This window comes from Thalassophryne amazonica, chromosome 3 (assembly GCF_902500255.1).
Source record: "Thalassophryne amazonica chromosome 3, fThaAma1.1, whole genome shotgun sequence".
Taxonomy (NCBI): domain Eukaryota; kingdom Metazoa; phylum Chordata; class Actinopteri; order Batrachoidiformes; family Batrachoididae; genus Thalassophryne; species Thalassophryne amazonica.
Genome location: NC_047105.1, coordinates 110,994,400 through 111,014,642, shown reverse-complemented (window position 1 = coordinate 111,014,642; position 20,243 = coordinate 110,994,400). Strand labels below are relative to the sequence as shown.

General features: G+C 42.5%; 1 protein-coding gene across 4 annotated transcripts in view; it reads left to right on the top strand.

Moving 5' to 3' along the window:
- The window catches only part of LOC117507435 (semaphorin-3F-like), a 301,103-nt gene extending 285,751 nt beyond the window's left edge, over positions 1–15,352 (top strand). For 3 of the 4 annotated variants that reach the window (XM_034167306.1, XM_034167308.1, XM_034167305.1), the window contains 4 exons: positions 158–315; positions 4,222–4,304; positions 4,581–4,714; positions 14,479–15,352. In XM_034167306.1, the coding sequence (XP_034023197.1) occupies positions 158–315; positions 4,222–4,304; positions 4,581–4,714; positions 14,479–14,925 (822 nt within the window). In that variant the 3' untranslated portion in view covers positions 14,926–15,352. The remainder of the gene's footprint in view (positions 1–157; positions 316–4,221; positions 4,305–4,580; positions 4,715–14,478) is intronic. The other variant, XM_034167307.1, reaches the window with a different exon arrangement.
- The last annotated feature ends 4,891 nt before the right edge of the window (positions 15,353–20,243 follow it).

The window sequence follows — 20,243 nt, the reverse complement described above, 5'->3', positions numbered from 1 at the left end:
TCTTACTTCTGATGTGACATTCCCCCCTCACTAAACCCAGTGGTGTGCGTTGTTTGCACCCTTGTAACAGCCCCAAACTGAAGTTATGTTACTGTTCCCATCTGTTCCAGCCACCTTAAGTGATCCCTAGTCAGACTTATGTGTCCTCTTTCAACAGCAACAGCTGTACGTATCATCTCTGGTCGGCCTGACCCAGCTGGCCCTTCACCGCTGTGACGTGTACGGCGAGGCCTGTGCTGACTGCTGTCTGGCCAGAGACCCTTACTGTGCCTGGGATGGCAATTCCTGCTCCCGTTATTCTGCCTCTCAGAAGAGGTGAGTACCAACAACAGTTTTGGCATGAGCTAAACAAACAGAAGAACTAACATATCAGCTGCCTGGATGGCTGTGTGGCTGTTTTAACGCCAGTCTGATCTATTCATGGTTTTGTCCCAGTGTGATCTGGAATTAAAGCCACAGTGTGTAGGATTTAAGAAATGGAACACAGCACTCTGTTTATTACTGTGTAATTACCTGCAACAACAAACTGACGTGTTTTCATGAACTTAGAATGAGCCCTTTAAGCTGTGTTTACAGATACCAACGGCAAGTCACGAATGTCACGAAGTATACATTCTTGGCTGCTGATCACGAAGGTGATGATTTGGGGCAGAGGCGTCAGGTGTCCTCAGGAACTGCTGCAACCTGTTACCACACGTTACAATTAATGGCATGTGTTGCTGGAGAATTATCAGGAACCATTACGCACGGTCAAGAATAATATTTTGTGCTGTTGCGCGCATAACAGCACATCGTTAAGTTCTGTCACATTGTGAATGAGGCGAATTGTCTCCACACGCACCCCCATATTCAACAATCAGCTGCTGAACAATTCAAATCGCTCCAGTTTGCTCCTCAAAATCCACAGCAGAAGAACTTTGTGACTGCATGCTTAGTTGGGCTCTGTGTCATGGAGTGGCGCAGAGACGAGGAGGAAACTGAGAGAGCCAGATGTGTGGCTCCACACAGCTCTCGTCTCACTCGTTTTCCCAAACATCAGGCGCATGCAGCTGGTGGAACACCTGCGGGACTGCGCTGATGAGCATTGGAACAAAACTTTTAGCCGATTTGACGTCACTGTCCTCCTTCAGCATACTGCAGCAATGAAACTGAATGCGGTGCAGCAGGGTTTAATTGTGTGCACATCAGAAGAACACTGTCACGCTTTTTAAGGCTCACCACTCATCAAGACGGATCAACACGCTCAGTTGTGACCTCCGCGACATGAGGCAAAATGAGGGTGGTGCATGACATTCATGGAAGATTTTTTGACAGCCAAAAACATGCTCCTCGAAAATCATGAATATCACGCACCGACACGCACTATTAAGAAACCGATTCAGTCATGTTAAGAATGTCAGGAATGTGCCAAGAATAACGCAAATATGACATTCGTAATGCGTCCTGCCTATGTGTAAACGCACCATTATATCTGCATGGGAATGGACCCCTAATGGAGGCTGCCATGTTGATACAGTAGCCCAAAAGGGACAATACGGCCAGAACACTGGTCAACATTTTTTTTCTTGCATGGACTTTGAGAAATGATGTAGGGTCATTTGAGGAGCTGCATCCAAATATGAGCTCAGATTTCCTCTATCACATCATGTTTTTTGCAATCTGCATGTATCATATTGACAGATTACGAAAAAGCTGCTCATTCACTCGTGAGTTTGACGCCACTAATCCTGCATAAAAGCAGCTTCAAGTTTGCAAAATGTGAAGAAAGAGCCGTAATATTGTTTATGGCGCTGAACAGGTGTGCAAGACTGCAGCTTTTGCTTTAATGCTTGACACGAGAAATATGTTTTAATATCTCAAAAGCATGATGCACTGAAAAAAGTGCTACTTTGGATCAACTTAAAAAAAATTGATATAATTTGTTACAGCTAATTTTTTTAGTTTCTCACAATGTACAACCCTGGCAAAAATTATGGAATCACCGGCCTCAGAGGATGTTCATTCAGTTGTTTAATTTTGTAGAAAAAAAGCAGATCACAGACATGACACAAAACTAAAGTCATTTCAAATGGCAACTTTCTGGCTTTAAGAAACACTATAAGAAATCAAGAAAAAAAGATTGTGGCAGTCAGTAACAGTTACTTTTTTAGACCAAGCAGAGGGAAAAAAATATGGAATCACTCAATTCTGAGGAAAAAATTATGGAATCATGAAAAACAAAAGAACGCTCCAACACATCACTAGTATTTTGTTGCACCACCTCTGGCTTTTATAACAGCTTGCAGTCTCTGAGGCATGGACTTAATGAGTGACAAACAGTACTCTTCATCAATCTGGCTCCAAATTTTTCTGATTGCTGTTGCCAGATCAGCTTTGCAGGTTGGAGCCTTGTCATGGACCATTTTCTTCAACTTCCACCAAAGATTTTCAATTGGATTAAGATCCGGGCTATTTGCAGGCCATGACATTGACCCTATGTGTCTTTGTGCAAGGAATGTTTTCACAGTTGTTGCTCTATGGCAAGATGCATTATCATCTTGAAAAATGATTTCATCATCCCCAAACATCCTTTCAATTGATGCGATAAGAAAAGTGTCCAAAATATCAACGTAAACTTGTGCATTTATTGATGATGTAATGACAGCCATCTCCCCAGTGCCTTTACCTGACATGCAGCCCCATATCATCAATGACTGTGGAAATTTACATGTTCTCTTCAGGCAGTCGGATCCAATCTCATTGGAACGGCACCAAACAAAAGTTCCAGCATCATCACCTTGCCCAATGCAGATTCGAGATTCATCACTGAATATGACTTTCATCCAGTCATCCACAGTCCACGATTGCTTTTCCTTAGCCCATTGTAACCTTGTTTTTTTCTGTTTAGGTGTTAATGATAGCTTTCGTTTAGCTTTTCTGTATGTAAATCCCATTTCCTTTAGGCGGTTTCTTACAGTTCGGTCCCAGACGTTGACTCCAGTTTCCTCCCATTCGTTTCTCATTTGTTTTGTTGTGCATTTTCGATTTTTGAGACATATTGCTTTAAGTTTTCTGTCTTGACGCTTTGATGTCTTCCTTGGTCTACCAGTATGTTTGCCTTTAACAACCTTCCCATGTTGTTTGTATTTGGTCCAGAGTTTAGACACAGCTGACTGTGAACAACCAACATCTTTTGCAACATTGCGTGATGATTTACCCTCTTTTAAGAGTTTGATAATCCTCTCCTTTGTTTCAATTGACATCTCTCGTGTTGGAGCCATGATTCATGTCAATCCACTTGGTGCAACAGCTCTCCAAGGTGTGATCACTCCTTTTTAGATGCAGAGTAACGAGCAGATCTGATTTGATGCAGGTGTTAGTTTTGGGGATGAAAATTTACAGGGTGATTCCATAATTTTTTCCTCAGAATTGAGTGAGTCCATATTTGTTTCCCTCTGCTTGGTCTAAAAAAGTAACCGTTACTGACTGCCACAATTTTTTTTCTTGATTTCTTATAGTGTTTCTTAAAGCCAGAAAGTTGCCATTTGAAATGACTTTAGTTTTGTGTCATGTCTGTGATCTGCTTTTTTTCTACAAAATTAAACAACTGAATGAACATCCTTCAAGGCCGGTGATTCCATAATTATTGCCAGGGGTTGTATATTTAATGATTTTGTAAAGTGATTCCAGCAGATTTAAACTGGAAACCACAATTTTCCATTAGACCAATGTAATAAGTACTTTGAATCTAGTGCACTGTGTTTCACTTTTTTCGGTGTGTGATTGGCAAAAACTAACACCGAATTCAGATTCAGCGCCCACAAAGTACCAAAAATCTGTTGAAAAACTCTATGCAAGAAAAATCGTGTTGACCAGTGTTATCAGTGGTGTATCACCGGTTGTTTGCAGGCTAACAAGCTTGAGAATCCTAATTTTTGTGAAGTGGAGGATCACAGAAGGCACGGGAGCTTGAATCCCTGTCACCAAAAAAGAAAAAACCCACAGGGAAACAGTGATGACATAAGGCAATCTGCAACCTCACCTCTAGATGACACTAAATCTGACACACTGTAGCTTTAAAAAACTAAATGTTACCCGTGAATGACTCACATGTTACGGTTGTCTAATGAAATAAGCAGTGTTGTGGGTTTTTAATCATTGGATAGCATTATGTACTGTGGAATGGCTTTGAATGGCTTGCAGTTGCTTTATAATGTTTTCTCTCCTTATTCCACGGTACTGGTCTGACCCCTTTAGACGTAGCAGGAGGCAGGATGTCAAGTACGGGAATCCTATTCGCCAGTGCCGAGGCTTCAACTCCAACGGTAAGAACCGTGTCTCTCTCAGCACTGCTGACTGCTTTTTCTTTCCGGATGATGTTTGTTATGTTAACTGGCAACCTCAGTGCTCGTCACAAGGTTGATGAAACACAACACGATCCACACCCGAAGGCCTTAACAACTGTGTTCTGGCAGCTGTCTGATAATCTGCGTTGTATGCTTCTGAAAGAACTTTGTCACAAGTGAAAATTTTAGACCTAAGGAGCTCATGGTAATGAGTGTTTGGTTGCCATGGAAATAGTCTCGCTATCTGTTCTGCAGCCAATAAGAACACTTTGGAGATGGTGCAGTACGGGGTGGAGGGAAGCAGCACCTTCCTGGAGTGTCAGGCCCGATCTCCACATGCTGTCATCAAATGGCATCTGCAGAGAGACAACAGCGACCGTAGAAAAGAGGTGAGCGCCAACACGGAGTGTTTCACCTTATGATGTTAAAAAATAACCAATCAAAGGCATTGTCTACCCTGAACATGCACATAATACTGTGCTGTAAGAGTCAGTCATTTCAGGACATAAGAGGAGTGGCAGGAGCTACACAAAGAAGGCTGATGACATTAATCTAGTCCTGTCTGTAATACCCCCCACAAATGTAAGTTTGGGGATACAAGGGAGTCACCCTGTCCGTCCATCCAGCCCCCTGTCCATGAGTGTTGTAAGTGCAAATTTTCATAAACACATTGGTCAAATTTAATGATACTTCACACACTGATGGTACACCATATGAAGATGTGCATGAAGGAAAATGATTGCAGTTTGAATTTTTCAAAGGGAGAAAAAATAATTTACTCCATTTTGTAATAAGGCTGAAACATAAGAAAATGTGGGAAAAGTGAAGCATTGTGAATACTTTCTGGATGCACTATACTTCACAGTCTTCGAAAACAGCCACCCAAGTAGACAAAGGCAGTGACACACAGTGAGTGTGTTCCATTTAAGCTCATGAAATGAAATATTAAGCTTACCTATATGTACATATAGATGCTGCAGCTTCTGCTTTATTTTTGATGCTCTTTGTAGTTTTTTTCAACTCATTCCAAGTCGACAAAGCATGAGTAGCATGTCTTGTGTAATCCTAATCCACCATTGTCGAGTATTGGAGATTTACCATTATTACTACCATTATTATTACTATTATTATTACTGAAATCTGCCGACATGTCCAGTAATGGAACTCCTTGGAATTTCTGATTACGCACCTTCCAAAGGAAGGTATTCTAAAAAACATGCACGTCTTCTCTAAAAATGGTACTATTATGCACTTTTGGATGGGAAGATACACATAAAATACATTATTTCTTCATGGAAAGATGACATATCCTGTTCACTATCGACATGTTGTCACTACACACCACCAATGCTCTATATTACAGTGATTGTCACTGGCCAATTGCTTGTAATCAACTGAACGATTGGTTAAACGATCAACTATCCGTTTGAGACTTAGTGCGTATTTTTAACATGTAAACAATGAACTAAAAATCTAAATTACTCATTAATGTACCCAGGCATTGTATGTGAAAATTAGCTGAACATTTCTTGTAACATTCTCTACAAATATACAACAATTATGCTCACCCTTTTTATAGGTCATGCAAAGTCAATATAATGCAACTGCTGGGGGTCTACTGTGTGCCCCTATATGCGCCTCTCTGCTTGTAATGATATTTGTATAACACCAAGCAATGCATGTTATGATGTAAGTATACTCAACAAAAATATAAACGCAACACTTTTGGTTTTGCTCCCATTTTGTATGAGATGAACTCAAAGATCTAAAACTTTTTCCACATACACAATATCACCATTTCCCTCGAATATTGTTCACAAACCAGTCTAAATCTGTGATAGTGAGCACTTCTCCTTTGCTGAGATAATCCATCCCACCTCACAGGTGTGCCATATCAAGATGCTGATTAGACACCATGATTAGTGCACAGGTGTGCCTTAGACTGCCCTCAATAAAAGGCCACTCTGAAAGGTGCAGTTTTATCACACAGCACAATGCCACAGATGTCGCAAGATTAGAGGGAGCGTGCAATTGGCATGCTGACAGCAGGAATGTCAACCAGAGCTGTTGCTCGTGTATTGAATGTTCATTTCTCTACCATAAGCCGTCTCCAAAGGCGTTTTAGAGAATTTGGCAGTACATCCAACCAGCCTCACAACCGCAGACCACGTGTAACCACACCAGCTTAGGACCTCCACATCCAGCATGTTCACCTCCAAGATCGTCTGAGACCAGCCACTCGGACAGCTGCTGACACAATCGGTTTGCATAACCAAAGAATTTCTGCACAAACTGTCAGAAACCGTCTCAGGGAAGCTCATCTGCATGCTCGTCGTCCTCATCGGGGTCTCGACCTGACTCCAGTTCGTCGTCGTAACCGACTTGAGTGGGCAAATGGTCACATTCGCTGGCACTTGGCACGTTGGAGAGGTGTTCTCTTCACGGATGAATCCCGGTTCACACTGTTCAGGGCAGATGGCAGACAGCGTGTGTGGCGTCATGTGGGTGAGCGGTTTTCTGATGTCAATGTTGTGGATCGAGTGGCCCATGGTGGCGGTGGGGTTATGGTATGGGCAGGCGTCTGTTATGGACGAAGAACACAGGTGCATTTTATTGATGGAATTTTGAATGCACAGAGATACTGTGACGAGATCCTGAGGCCCATTGTTGTGCCATACATCCAAGAACATCACCTCATGTTGCAGCAGGATAATGCACGGCCCCATGTTGCAAGGATCTGTACACAATTCTTGGAAGGTGAAAATTTCCCAGTTCTTGCATGGCCGGCATACTCACCGGACATGTCACCCATTGAGCATGTTTGGGATGCTCTGGACCGGCGTATACGACAGTGTGTACCAGTTCCTGCCAATATCCAGCAACTTCGCACAGCCATTGAAGAGGAGTGGACCAACATTCCACAGGCCATAATTGACAACCTGATCAACTCTATGTGAAGGAGATGTGTTGCACTGCATGAGGCAAATGGTGGTCACACCAGATACTGACTGGTATCCCCCCCCCCCAATAAAACAAAACTGCACCTTTCAGAGTGGCCTTTTATTGAGGGCAGTCTAAGGCACACCTGTGCACTAATCATGGTGTCTAATCAGCATCTTGATATGGCACACCTGTGAGGTGGGATGGATTATCTCAGCAAAGGAGAAGTGCTCACTATCACAGATTTAGACTGGTTTGTGAACAATATTTGAGGGAAATGGTGATATTGTGTATGTGGAAAAAGTTTTAGTTTTTTGAGTTCATCTCATACAAAATGGGAGCAAAACCAAAAGTGTTGCGTTTATATTTTTGTTGAGTAAGTAAGTAAGTCCCTTTGGCTTCTAGCTCGGGGTCACCACAGCAGGTCCGAGGTGAACCTGATTGATTTGGTACAGGTTTATCACAGTGTTTCCAGATTAGGTAGTAGTGCAAGATTGAGCCATTTTGGATTTTATTGGCAAATGGAGCAGTGTTGCCAGATTGGATGTTTCGAATTTTATTTTGCAGGTTAAAGTAGCATTGGGATGGTTTGGGATCCATTTGGCAAGTTTTGCATATGTATTCAGAAAACCTCACTTTCCAACACTAAAAGACACTCTAGCAACAGATGCTAAAACTGTGGGTTTTAGCCTTGTTGTTAGAGTACCTGCCTCCCATCAAGGAGATTGTGAGTTCATACTCTGAGGGGGGGAAACACAATGCAGGGGTTAAACCTCCAGTCTGCCTCAAGTGGTTTGGATTAAATGATTCATTTTGACGTGGCATATGTACACATTTCTGTACTACTCAAATTGTACTAACTACCACTGTGTGTGTCTCTGAATAATAGGGTTGTTGTGTTTTACCCCTTTTGGTGTATCTAGGTTGCAGATCTAAAGCTAAAAAAGTATGATCTGCTTTATGTAAACAGTTTCAAAATGACTTTATATGATAAGGGAATACATTCTTTATGTCTAAAAACAGTTCTTGATTTCTCATGAATGTGTAATACAAAGTTAGATGTTATGTTGTCATTGCACTGTGACACGTCTGAAAAACAGCTTTAGTGCAGTTTTTTTCTAAATATCGTGAAGATAATTTATTGAGATGGGCCGTGACTGAACCATGTCCCTTTATTGATACAAACCTGTGTTCCTCCAGCCCAAGGGAAGGAGAACTGTGGAAAAAACCCTCCTGTGATATGCAGGCCAAAAGCAGTAAAAGTGAAGCAGTGTAATATTGCTGCCTCTATTTTATTGTCTGTTGTGTTTTTCCAAAAGGCTCTGCTGCTTGCACATCTGAGTTTATGCATCAAAGCTATCATCATCTACACTGAACAAAAAATAAATGCAACACTTTTGTTTTTGCTCCCATTTTTTTCTGAGCTGAACTTAAAGATCTAAAACATGTTCTATAGACACAAAATACCTATTTCTCTTAAATATTGTTCACAAATCTGTCTAAATTTGTGTTAGTGAGCACTTCTCGTTTGCCAAGATAATCCATCCCACCTCAGGTGTGGCATATCAAAATGCTGATTAGACAGCATGATTACTGCACAGGTGTGCCTTAGGCTGGCCACAATAAAAGGCCACTCTAAAATGTGCAGTTTATAACACAGCACACTGCCACAGATGCTGCAAGTGTTAAGGGAGTGTGCAGTTAGCATGGTGACTGCAGGAATGTCCACCAGAGCTGTTGCCCATGAATTCAGTGTTTATTTCTCTACCATAAGCCGTCTTCAAGAATCAGAGTCAGACTCAGACTCACTTTTTTTGTCCTTCGACCCTTACAGGCAGAACGAAATGCAGTTTCTCCAGGTCTTGCTGTAGTTAATTGGGACATTTTTTTTATCCTAACCTATTGTATAAACTTTTGCAATGTAAAACAACATGCGCACCCCTTTGGCCATAGAATATAAACAAGGCACAGGGTTGGCAGCAGCAGCAGCATTAGAGTACTAAGAAGGTGACAATGTGCATGTAGTGCAATGTTCAGTTTGGTGGTGGATGTTCAACAGTCTGACAGCTTTCGGGAAGAAGCTGTTTTTCAGTCTGGATGTTTTTGCCCGGATGCTGCACAGCCTCCTTCCAGAGGGAAGGGGTGTGAACAGACTGTGCGCGGGTGGGTGGAGTCTCGGAGGATGCAGGTGGCTTTGTTTCTACATCTGGAGATGTAGATGTCCCCAATGGGTGGTAAGCTGCATCCGATGGTCCTCTGTGCAGACTTCACCATCCACTGCAGGGCTTTCTTCTCCGCCACCGTGCAGCCACCATACCACACAGGGAGGCAGCAGGACAGGACACTCTCTACTGCACAGCTGTAGAAGGCCCTGAGGACCTCGGTGTTCAGTCCAGCCCTTCCCAATTTCCTCAAAAAATAGAGACGCTGGTGGGCTTTCTTGATGACAGCCGTGGTGTTGATGGGCCAGGTGAGCGTGTTGGAGAGGTGGACTCCAAGATACCTGATGGAGGAGACGATCTTCACCACTGCTCCATTGAGGTAGAGGAGGGAGGGGATGGTGGGGGCTGACCTGCAGAAGTCAACAACTATCTCCTTGGTCTTCTGGGTGTTGAGGATGAGGTTGTTGTCTCCGCACCACCGTGTCAGGTTCTCCACTTCTCGCCTGTACGCTGTCTCATCCCCTTGGCTAATGAGCCCAATCACTGCTGTATCGTCTGCAAACTTAACAACAAGATTATTCTTGTGCTGGGCTCTGCAGTCGAAGGTCATCAGTGTGTACAGCAGTGGACTGAGCACACAACTCTGGGGTGAGCCAGTGTACAGGATGATGGTGGAGGATGAGGTGGTGTTGAGCCTGACACTCTGTGGCCTCCCAGTCAGGAAGTCCAGGATCCAGTTGCACAGTGCTGAGGGGGTTCCTAGTTCAGCCAGCTTGGAAACCAGTTTCTGTGGGATGATGGTGTTGAACACAGAAGTGAAGTCCAGGAACAGCAGCCTTGCATAGGAGTCCTTGTTCTCTGTGTGGGAGAGGGCCTGATGCACCACGGTGGAGATGGCATCAGCTGTGGACCGGTTTTGCCTGTGCACGTACTGGTGCTCATCTTCAGTCACATCGATGGTCTGCTTCAGGCACCTCATCACCAGCCTCTCAAAGCACTTTGTGGTGATGGGGGTGAGTGCAACTGGCCTGTAGTCGTTGAGACAGGATGGTGCAGAGGTCTTTGGCACAAGGATTATCCTTGATGTCTTGAGGCACAGCGGAACTCTGGCTTGGGACAGAGAGATGTTGAATATATCTGCCAGAACCTCAGACAGCTGTTGTGCACAGTCTTTTAAGACCCTCCCTGGTATTCCATCAGGCCCCGGGGCCTTTCGGGGGTTGATCATCTGCAGCACGTTCCTCACCTCAGCTGTAGTGATGTTGCTGACTGGGGGGTCTTTGGGGGAGGGAGGGACTCGGGAGGGGGTGGTGGTGTTGGATGCCCCAAAACATGCATAAAAGACATTCAGAGTGTCCGGGAGGGCTGGGTCTGCAGACCACTGTGCTACATTGTTTTTGTAGTCTGTGATGCATTTGATACCCCTCCACATGCTCCGTGGGTCGTTAGATTGGAGGTGGCCTTGAACCTTGAGGGCATATGTGAACTTAGCTCTTTTTATTCCCGCCGACAGGTTCCTTCTGGCTGCTCCGAGTGCTGTTGCATCGCTGTCTTTGAATGCAGCATCACAAATTTTCAGCAGGGAGCGCACCTTTCCCGTCATCCAGGGTTTCCGGTTTGGCCTGATGGTGATGGTCTTGTTGGTGGTCACATTGTCTATGCAGCTCCGGATGTAGCAGTGCACAGTCGGGTATTCCTCCAGGTCCACATTGCTCCCTGTTGTTGCAGCCGCTCTGAACATTTGCCAGTCGGTGGTCTCAAAGCAGTCTTGAAGCATGAACACAGCACCAGTTGACCACACAGAGATGGTCTTTGTGATGATGTCCTGCTTTTCAACACTGGACTGTAAGCAGGAAGCATGAGGAGTGATTGGTTGAAGTCCCCTGTTACTACATACAGCGCATCTGGATGTTTATTTTGATGCAAGCTGATGGAGTTATGTAGCTGCTTCAGAGCGTCGTTAGCATTAGCTTGTGGGGGGATGTAGACGACCACAATAAACACTGCAGTAAATTCCCGCGGCAGATAGTGAGGGCGGCATTTTACTGTAAGATATTCTACAGCTTTAGAGCGGTGTCAAAGGTGCTTCAGAGAATTTGGCAGTACATCCAACTGGCCTCACAACCGCAGACCACATGTAACCACACCAGCCCAGGACCTCCACATCCAGCATGTTCACCTCCAAGGTCGTATGAGACCAGCCACCCGGACAGCTGCTGCAACAACTGGTTTGCAGAACCAAAGAATTTCTGCACAAACTGTCAGAAACCATCTCAGGGAAGCTCATCTGCATGCTCGTCGTCCTCACTGCGGCCTTGCCCTGACTGCAGTTTGTTATTATAACCGACTTGAGTGGGCAAATGCTCACATTCAATGGCATCTGGCACGTTGGAGAGGTGTTCTCTTCATGGATAAATCCCAGTTTTCTCTCTTCAGGGCAGATGACAGACAGCGTGTGAGGTGTCGTGTGGGTGTGCGATTTGCTGATGTCAGTGTTGTGGATGGAGTGGCCCATGGGGGTAGGGTTATGGTATGAGCAGGCATCTGTTTTGGACAATGAACACAGGTGCATTTTATTGATGGCATTTTGAACACACAGAGATACCATGATGAGATCCTGAGGCCCATTGTTGTGCCATTCATCCATGACCATCACCTCATGTTGCAGCATGATAATGCACGGCCCCATGTTGCAAGGATCTGTACACAATTCCTGGAAGCTGAACACATCCCAGTTCTTGCATGGCCAACATAGTCACCAGACATGTCACCCATTGAGCATGTTTGGGATGCTCTGGATCGGCGTATACGACAGCGTGTTCCAGTTCCCGCCAATATCCAGCAACTTTGCACAGCCATTGAAGAGAAGTGGACTAACATTCCACAGGCCACAATCAACAACCTGATCAACTCTATGTGAAGGAGATGTGTCGCACTGCGTGAAGCAAATGTTGGTCACACCAGACACCAGACCTTCCCAATAATCATGCTGTCTAATCAACATCTTGATATGCCACACCTGTGAGGTGGGATGGATTATCTTGGCAAAGGAGGTGTGCTCAATAACACAGATTTAGACAGATTTGTGAACAATATTTGAGAGAAATTGGTCTTTTTTGTATATAGAACATGTTTTAGATCTTTGATTTCAGGTCAAGAAAAATGGGAACAAAAGTGTTGAGTTTATATTTTGTTCAGTGTAATAAAAAAACCAGATATACATGAAGATGTTTAAAATCTGTTTTACACCATGTAATTAATATACAAATAATGCATGTTTATGAGTTCAATGGTATGAATATTTCATGAGGTGAAAGCTGGGACATACCATTCAACGAGGCCAAGCTGAGTTGAATGGTATGTCCCAGCTTTCACCGAATTCACAGCACTCTGCCCTGTGAAAAGATTGTGGTTCTGTGCTGGAGGTGAGTTTATGTTTAATAACGTTGTCACGGCCTGGGATACAGTTCCATGTCACACCTCCTACAGAGTTTAGATGGTGATCAAGTAAATAATATGTATATTACAGAGGTGAGATCCATTCAGCTTTGGAGCGCACTATGGCGCATTACTGTGCATGAAACTATGGAGAGGCGCAGCGGCACACAGTACTTTTGGCTTGATTGCATGCTGTTCACACCCACTGTACATGATGAATGTGTGCCACGTACATGTTCTTACATATCAACATTTCCATTGCCCTCCCTTGGCAGGAGTCCAGTGGAGTTGGACATCCCACAACATGTCAGCAGGCTTTGCTGTGACCGATCAATCTCAGAGCTCAATCAACCACGATCAGATCATTTCCGATGCTGTTTTGATGCCTTGAGAATATGTAGACTGCAATCAGATGATGTAAAAACTGCACATAGACCACCATCAGATGTGCATCCCATCTCGATGGCGCCACGAGGGTTTTGAACATGTACAACACACTCAGGACAGCTGAGTGAATGGGACCAAATATGTAGACTGTGCATAGACCGCCATCTGTAGGTCTTCAGACCGCACCTCAATGCTTCCCGATTGTGACCGGATGTGTCATTGTGAAGCCATTCAGCCTCAATCGGCGTATGTGTGATAAGTTAAAGGGAGAATGTGCACATTGTAACTGAAGCTGTAAGCACATAGTGTCAGTTTAGTTAGTGTTAGTTTTCTTCATTTAAAATGTAATCATCAGTTCAAATTTTAACAAGTTATAGGCAGCACTGTCATAACAAACATAAAACATCCAAGAGTCATGATGTATGAAGTTTAGGTGATTTATTTAACCCTATGACGATGATGCATGTCCAACTCATGTGTCTATTAATAAATTTGTGACAGAACGTCACAGAGACTTCATCTGATCACTTCCTAAAACTGTGTCACCTTTAGTTTCAATCCATTTCCAGATTATCTTTGTGTCAATGCTAGTCCTTGAGCCTGGAGAAGGTCACATGGGACTCTTTCTCTCTCATTCTCTCTCTCTCTCTCTCTCTTTCTCTGTCTTCTGCTTTAACAGGCTCATTAAGAGCGCGTTATTGCTCTGTTCAGGAAACAAACAGATTCTTTGTGATACCTGATGGGAATATTTTGGCCTCTGGTAAAAATTGAAACACAACAACGACAAAACTGACAAACCTGTCCACTACTGTAGTATTATCATGTCTCCTTCTTTAACAACAAAGTGCTTTGTCACACCTGAGAGTACAGAGCATCTAAAGAAGCAAACATATGTAGATCTTTCCAATCTCATTTCCTACTGTAGCAGTCACAAGAGCCCTTTTGTTTGAGGTATACTGTACCTTAGAACATCAGACATACTTGTGCCGAAACCTGGTTAACTAATTTACATGCATTTCAATATATCTGATGTGCTTATGCTTGCCAAATTTCCATTGTGAATATGAAATAAAAAGGCATGCACACATTATTTTCAGATGATTGCCAATATCAACATTTGTGTATAAGTAATTTTTTATAACCTTGGATAGGAAAGACAAGTACATGTTGTGGCAACACATGCATTTCATGTGCTGTGTTCTTCTTTCTTTCTGTCATCCTGCCAGATGCGTTCTGATGGTCGGATTCTGAGAACAGAGCAAGGTCTACTGCTGCGCTCCCTGCAGCCTTCTGACTCTGGCATGTATCAGTGCACAGCCACAGAGAAGAACTTTAAGCACATGCTGGTCAAGCTGCAGCTGGTGGTGCTATCAAGCCGGGCTGTCAATAATGTACTGGTGGAGGGAGGGATAGGGCTGGTGCCATCTTCTTTTCACTCCAGCAGCACCCAGTGGACCCCCAGTGCGGGCCAGTACAAGGACCTGCTGACCATCCTGAGCCAACCAGAGATGAGCCTGATCAATCAGTACTGCCAAGACTACTGGCAGTTTGGAGACCCCCTGCTGGGAGCCCTCAAGGCCAAAGACCTGAAGGAACTCAAGGAGCAGAAGAAACCCCGCAACCGCCGGCATCATGCGGAGGACAAAGAGGAGCAAGTGGAGGTCATCACATGAGGAACCCATCCCCTTCTGTGAAACACCCAAACCAACCTGCCCCCCCACCCCCACCCACCCTGTGAAAACTGCAACAGACTCATTGAGAGTAGCAACATGAGAGAAAAAATCCATTAACCAGAAAAAAAACTGTTTAAAAAAGAGGCTTGCAACAAAAACCCACATACATCCTTTCAAACAGCAAAATATATGACACACAGTATTTATTGTAGGTTGTATATAGTATCATTCTGTGGATTTCTTTGTACTTATAAAAAAATGCTGTTTGTGAATAGGTAACTTTGGGGCAAATGTTATTGTTATTGTTGATGTTGTTAATTTTATTATTACTGTTACTGTTATCGCGAAACTCTTCCGTCACATCAGTCAAACCATATGACGACTGCTTGTGTTATCAGTCATGTAAGCTGTTGGGACGGAGCTGCAAGAAGTGCTCTGTAGTGGGGAAATGAATAGGGGGTCTCTGTTGTTTCCTGCTTGCTTTGACTCAGCGCCAGGACTCCATATTGTTGAGCACCCCCAGGAATGCTTGTGATGCAACCTCTGCATGCCTACATACTGACAAAGACTTTGTGTTTCAAGGGGCATCTGAAAATAGTCCCAGTTATTGTGGGGAAACAGTCATTCCTTTCTCCTTGGGAACCCAGACATATGGCCAGTTGCCGGCATATTCCCCATGTTGTAATTTGGCTTTTTAATAGAGTGCAGGTGTATTGCTCTTTTTAGTTATTGCTTATATTTCCTCATCAATTGGCGTATACAGATCACATCTGGGAGCATCCACCACAACTGGTTCAATCCCATCTCCTGCAAATTGATATGCAGCTGTCAGAGTCAGATGGTATTTCCCAGTTGTTGGGGTCCTCGGGACTGAGGAGGCTGGATCATGCTCAGAGGAATACAGCACATGGCCATAGTGTTGTTTCTAAAATAAAAATAGAATGATCCACACCACCACAGCGCTCCCATACAAAAAAACTAACAAAACGTGACATTTTGGGCAAACTGCCCTTCATCAGATAGTGTTGTTTCTGACATTCCCTCACAATGCAAGTAGTACACCGCATCTGAGCTTCCCTTATTAAACATGTACTTGACACAAAGTCATTCCAGGGGTACCTAAGGATCTTCCGGACAAACCTAGTACCAAAGACATCCAGTCATTGCCTTAGGTAACTGGTTAGCTCACAAGCAACATCTTTACTCCAAATTGTTGCACATAGGAATGTGATTAGAAAGACAGGGAAAAATCCAAAAAGGGTTTGAACCCTCTCTTGATTGTCTGTGGGTCATGATCGGGTCCATAGTGTAGGTCTTTGGGGTATGTCCAATTCACATTTGCTATTTTAACAATAGGACACATGACAGAAAGTGGTTGATTAGTCATAGGTGTGTTTGGGGTTTAAAACAAATCAATCATGTAGTGCACAAGGTTTTCACGTCATGATGCACAACCTCCTGTTTAGAAAGGAAATTCAAGTGACACCATTTCTGGCAGGTTAACAGATCTGTGCCAGTGCATCACAGTGTGTCAGCAAACCGCTCTGTAAGGTGAGGCAGTAAGACTACGTTTTTCTTTTTTGTTTGTTTTTTGTCCATAATTGTTTACGTTGTTCTATTGTTGTTTTCAGTCCAGTTTCTATCTGTATATAAGCAGGATGCACAAGTGTTGTGAACCCGCTTTTGGAAGGTGTGCCACATATTGCACCAAATAAATACAAATATTCTGCTCTTGACTTTAAGGGGCTTGCCTTCATATTTTAAGCACAAAACCTCACCTCCCATATTCTAATTTCTAATTTTCAGCCTCAACACTTTGTTTTTGCTCTTTTAAACTGTGAATTTGGACTTCGGAGCTGTACCGAAAAGTTATTGTCGATATCAACTCATCTCGATTACTTTTATGAGTATCCACTTTCTCAATGTTTCTGTTTTCAATATACTTTAAATCAGTTTTCTATTAGTTGTGAACCATTTAAATCAACCTTAACACAGGTCCTATCTATCTGGTTTACATCTTTGCAACTCTAGTCATGTAAAAACACTGTGAGCAGTGAAGCCTCTGAGTGCTCTTGTCACCTTGGATAGTTGCTTCACTTGTGAGAAACACATTCTTATTATTACTAGTGCAGTGCCCATAAGAAGTTCATATTCCTATAGCAAATTGGGAGCTTAAGTAGATTTCTCATGGATGGTCGAATGAGACTGTGTTTGAAGGTGGGATGTAGAAAGAGGTGTACTTGTGTGTGTTGTTTAAAAAAAAATCAGTTTTATTATCAATTATATGAAAATAAAAGAATTCCTGTTAAACAGGTTATTGGAAGAGAGTTAGACAAAATTAAACAGTACATTTAGAATATTTGAAACAGCAAATCAGTATCCCACCTCCTGAACACAGTTTATTTAAACTTGAACTCATAGGAAATATAATATTTAATTCAGCTTACATACTTAATGAAACATTGTACAAATTGTGTGAAAATATTTTTTTTACATTTGTACATAAAAAACAAAACAAAACAAAACAAAAAAAAAAAACAAATAACTGGCCCATATACACGACAGAGCTTTGAAACAATGTTGTGACACTAACCAAAATATCGGGAAGCTGGCTTTCATTGTGTGCATGATCCTGTATTTGTACTGTAAGTCTGATAGGATACTGTGTTGTTGTTTTCTGTTTTTCATCTTTACAGTGTACAATGTCTTCTTGGGGACGCTCTCAGTGCACCAGAACAGAAGAAGAAATGGTTTAGATCGTCTCTCTGTGTCTGAGTTTAAACTATGACACATTTTTATGGACCTAAAGTCAGTGTCGACACAGTGTAAAGACTAAACAAGCATTTTGAAATTATTCTGCGCTTGTGTTTGGGTGGGAGGATATAACTCAGAAATATTTACCTTATTCAGCATTAAATTAACTGTTAAATATCAGTTTTTATTGATGGCAAAGTGAAATTCAAAAACATATTAAAATGTCAGGAGGGCAGATAAATGTAATTTTCATGTAAAAAAAAAAATTGAATACAAATTTGAACATTTTATTTACTCACAACACCTTGACAGTGAATATGAATGCAATTAGTTAAGCTTAAATTCAGGTAGAATAAAATTCTACATAATTGATGGCGGGAAGATGCATGTATTTTTCATACAGGGAGTCTTTAATTTGGAATCAGTCTCTTGATGGTCTCTTCAACATCAAATGAGGTTTACAGTAAAGTAAATACAATAAAAAAGCAAAGCAAGGTTGTACGGTTTATTATTTTTATTCTGTCTTCTGATTTTTTTACATCAGATTTTCTGAAAAAAAAAAACCAAAACAAAAAACAAAACAAAAACTAAATGCACAAAGGATGATGTTCTTGTGAATGACTCGACCCCCCCCCCCTTCCATATTTGTTGCCGAGTTATAAATTAAAGCTCTATATTTTATAAGAATGGAATGCTACCCGCTTCATTGTGATTTGACTTGATACTAAGTGTTTTTCCTGTTCTGCCCAGAATCCTCTGGTCCTTTGGAATAAAGTTGTACCTGTTAAAAGAAATATGTTTGTGCATTTGTTTGAAATATACACACATTCGTAATTTCCGATGAAACAGTAGAAGAACAATGAAAGAGAGTCACTCTTTTTAGCCTAGTCATTACTTTTGACTCTATGGATTATGTATTTGTAAATATATTCAAATGAAATTTGCTTAGAATTGAGCATAAAGCTGAATAGCCCTCAGTCATTTGTATCTAAATTGACGATAGGTGAGAGTGTGAGTGTGAATGAATTTGTTCGTCTCTGTGTTGACTGTGCAATAGGCTGGTGGTCTGTCCAGGGTGCACCGTGCTTCTCACTCAACTGACAGCTGGGATAGGCTCCAGCATTTTCCAGCCCAGTTTTTTTACTATACAAAGACATCATTTGCAAAAACTAAACATTATAATGCTGTTTCTAAATTAATTATTTTGGTAAAATATAAATACAGTTGTTAACTATCCCTTACCAAAAAGTAGTACATGCAAGTATGTTTCAAGTATACTTCCAGTTTACTTTTTATATACTTATCAGTACTGTTTTTGGTAAGGGATAGTACCTTGAATCCCATTGTTTGTCCGTGACACCAGTAGTTCCAACTGTATAAAGAAAACATTTCATACAGTACATCCGGAAATTATTCACAGCACATCACTTTTTCTATATTTTGTAATGTTACTATCAGACTGAAAAGGCAGGACAGGCTGGACAAAAATGCACAACACAGGTACACAGCTCTGTAGAGGAGAAACGTTTACTGGGTAAGCAGGCTTGGGTCGGTACACAGATAGGCAGTCCAAACAAAACAACAGGACCCAGAACATCAGGCAAAATACGTGGTCGGAGGTCAAGCAGGTAGTCATAAACAGAAGAGACACAAAAAGCAAGGTAAGGAAACAAGAACAGAGCTGGTAAGAAGGTACAAGGCGCATCGAACTGGCAAAGGAAAGATTCAAACCGAGCAGTTAATAAAGCACCCAAGCGATTAAGCGAAACACAGAACAGGTGTGCAGGGTGACACCCAGAACCGGGGCGTGGCCAGACAGACGGAGACACCCACCACCAAGAACAGAGAGAAAAAGACAAGAGATAAGAGGACAGAGTAAACCCAAGCAGAAAGAAGACAGACCAAGCCCCAAAACCAACCCCACAACCCTGACAGTTACAGCCTTATACCAAAATGGACTAAATTAATTTATTCACAACGCCCTATAATGACAACATAAAAAAAGTTTTTTTTTTGGAAATTTTTGCAAATTAAAAAAAAAATCACATGTACCTAAGTATTCACACGCTTTGCTCAATACTTTGTTGATGCACCTTTGGCAGAAATTGGTGCACAGCATTTTCAGATTTCTCCAGAGATGGTCAATCAGATTCAGGTTTGGGCTTTGACTGGGCCACTCAAGGACATCCACAGAGTTGTCCTGAAGCCACTCCTTTGATATCTTGGCTGTGTGCTTAGGGTAATTTTCCTGCTAAAAGATGAACTGTCGCCCCAGTCTGGGGTCAAGAGCGCTGTGGAGCAGGTTTTCATCCAGGATGTCTCTGTACATTGCAGCATTCATCTTTCCCTCAATCCTGACTAGTCTCCCAGTTCCTGCCACTGAAAAACATCCCCACAGCATGATGCTGCCACCACCATGCTTCACTGTAGGGATGGTGCCTGGTATCCTCCAAACAAGATTCCTGGCATTCACACCAAAGAGTTCTATCTTTGTCTTATCAGACCAGAGAATTTTGTTTCTCGTGGTCTGAGAGTCCTTCCGGTGCCTTTTAGCAAACTCCAGG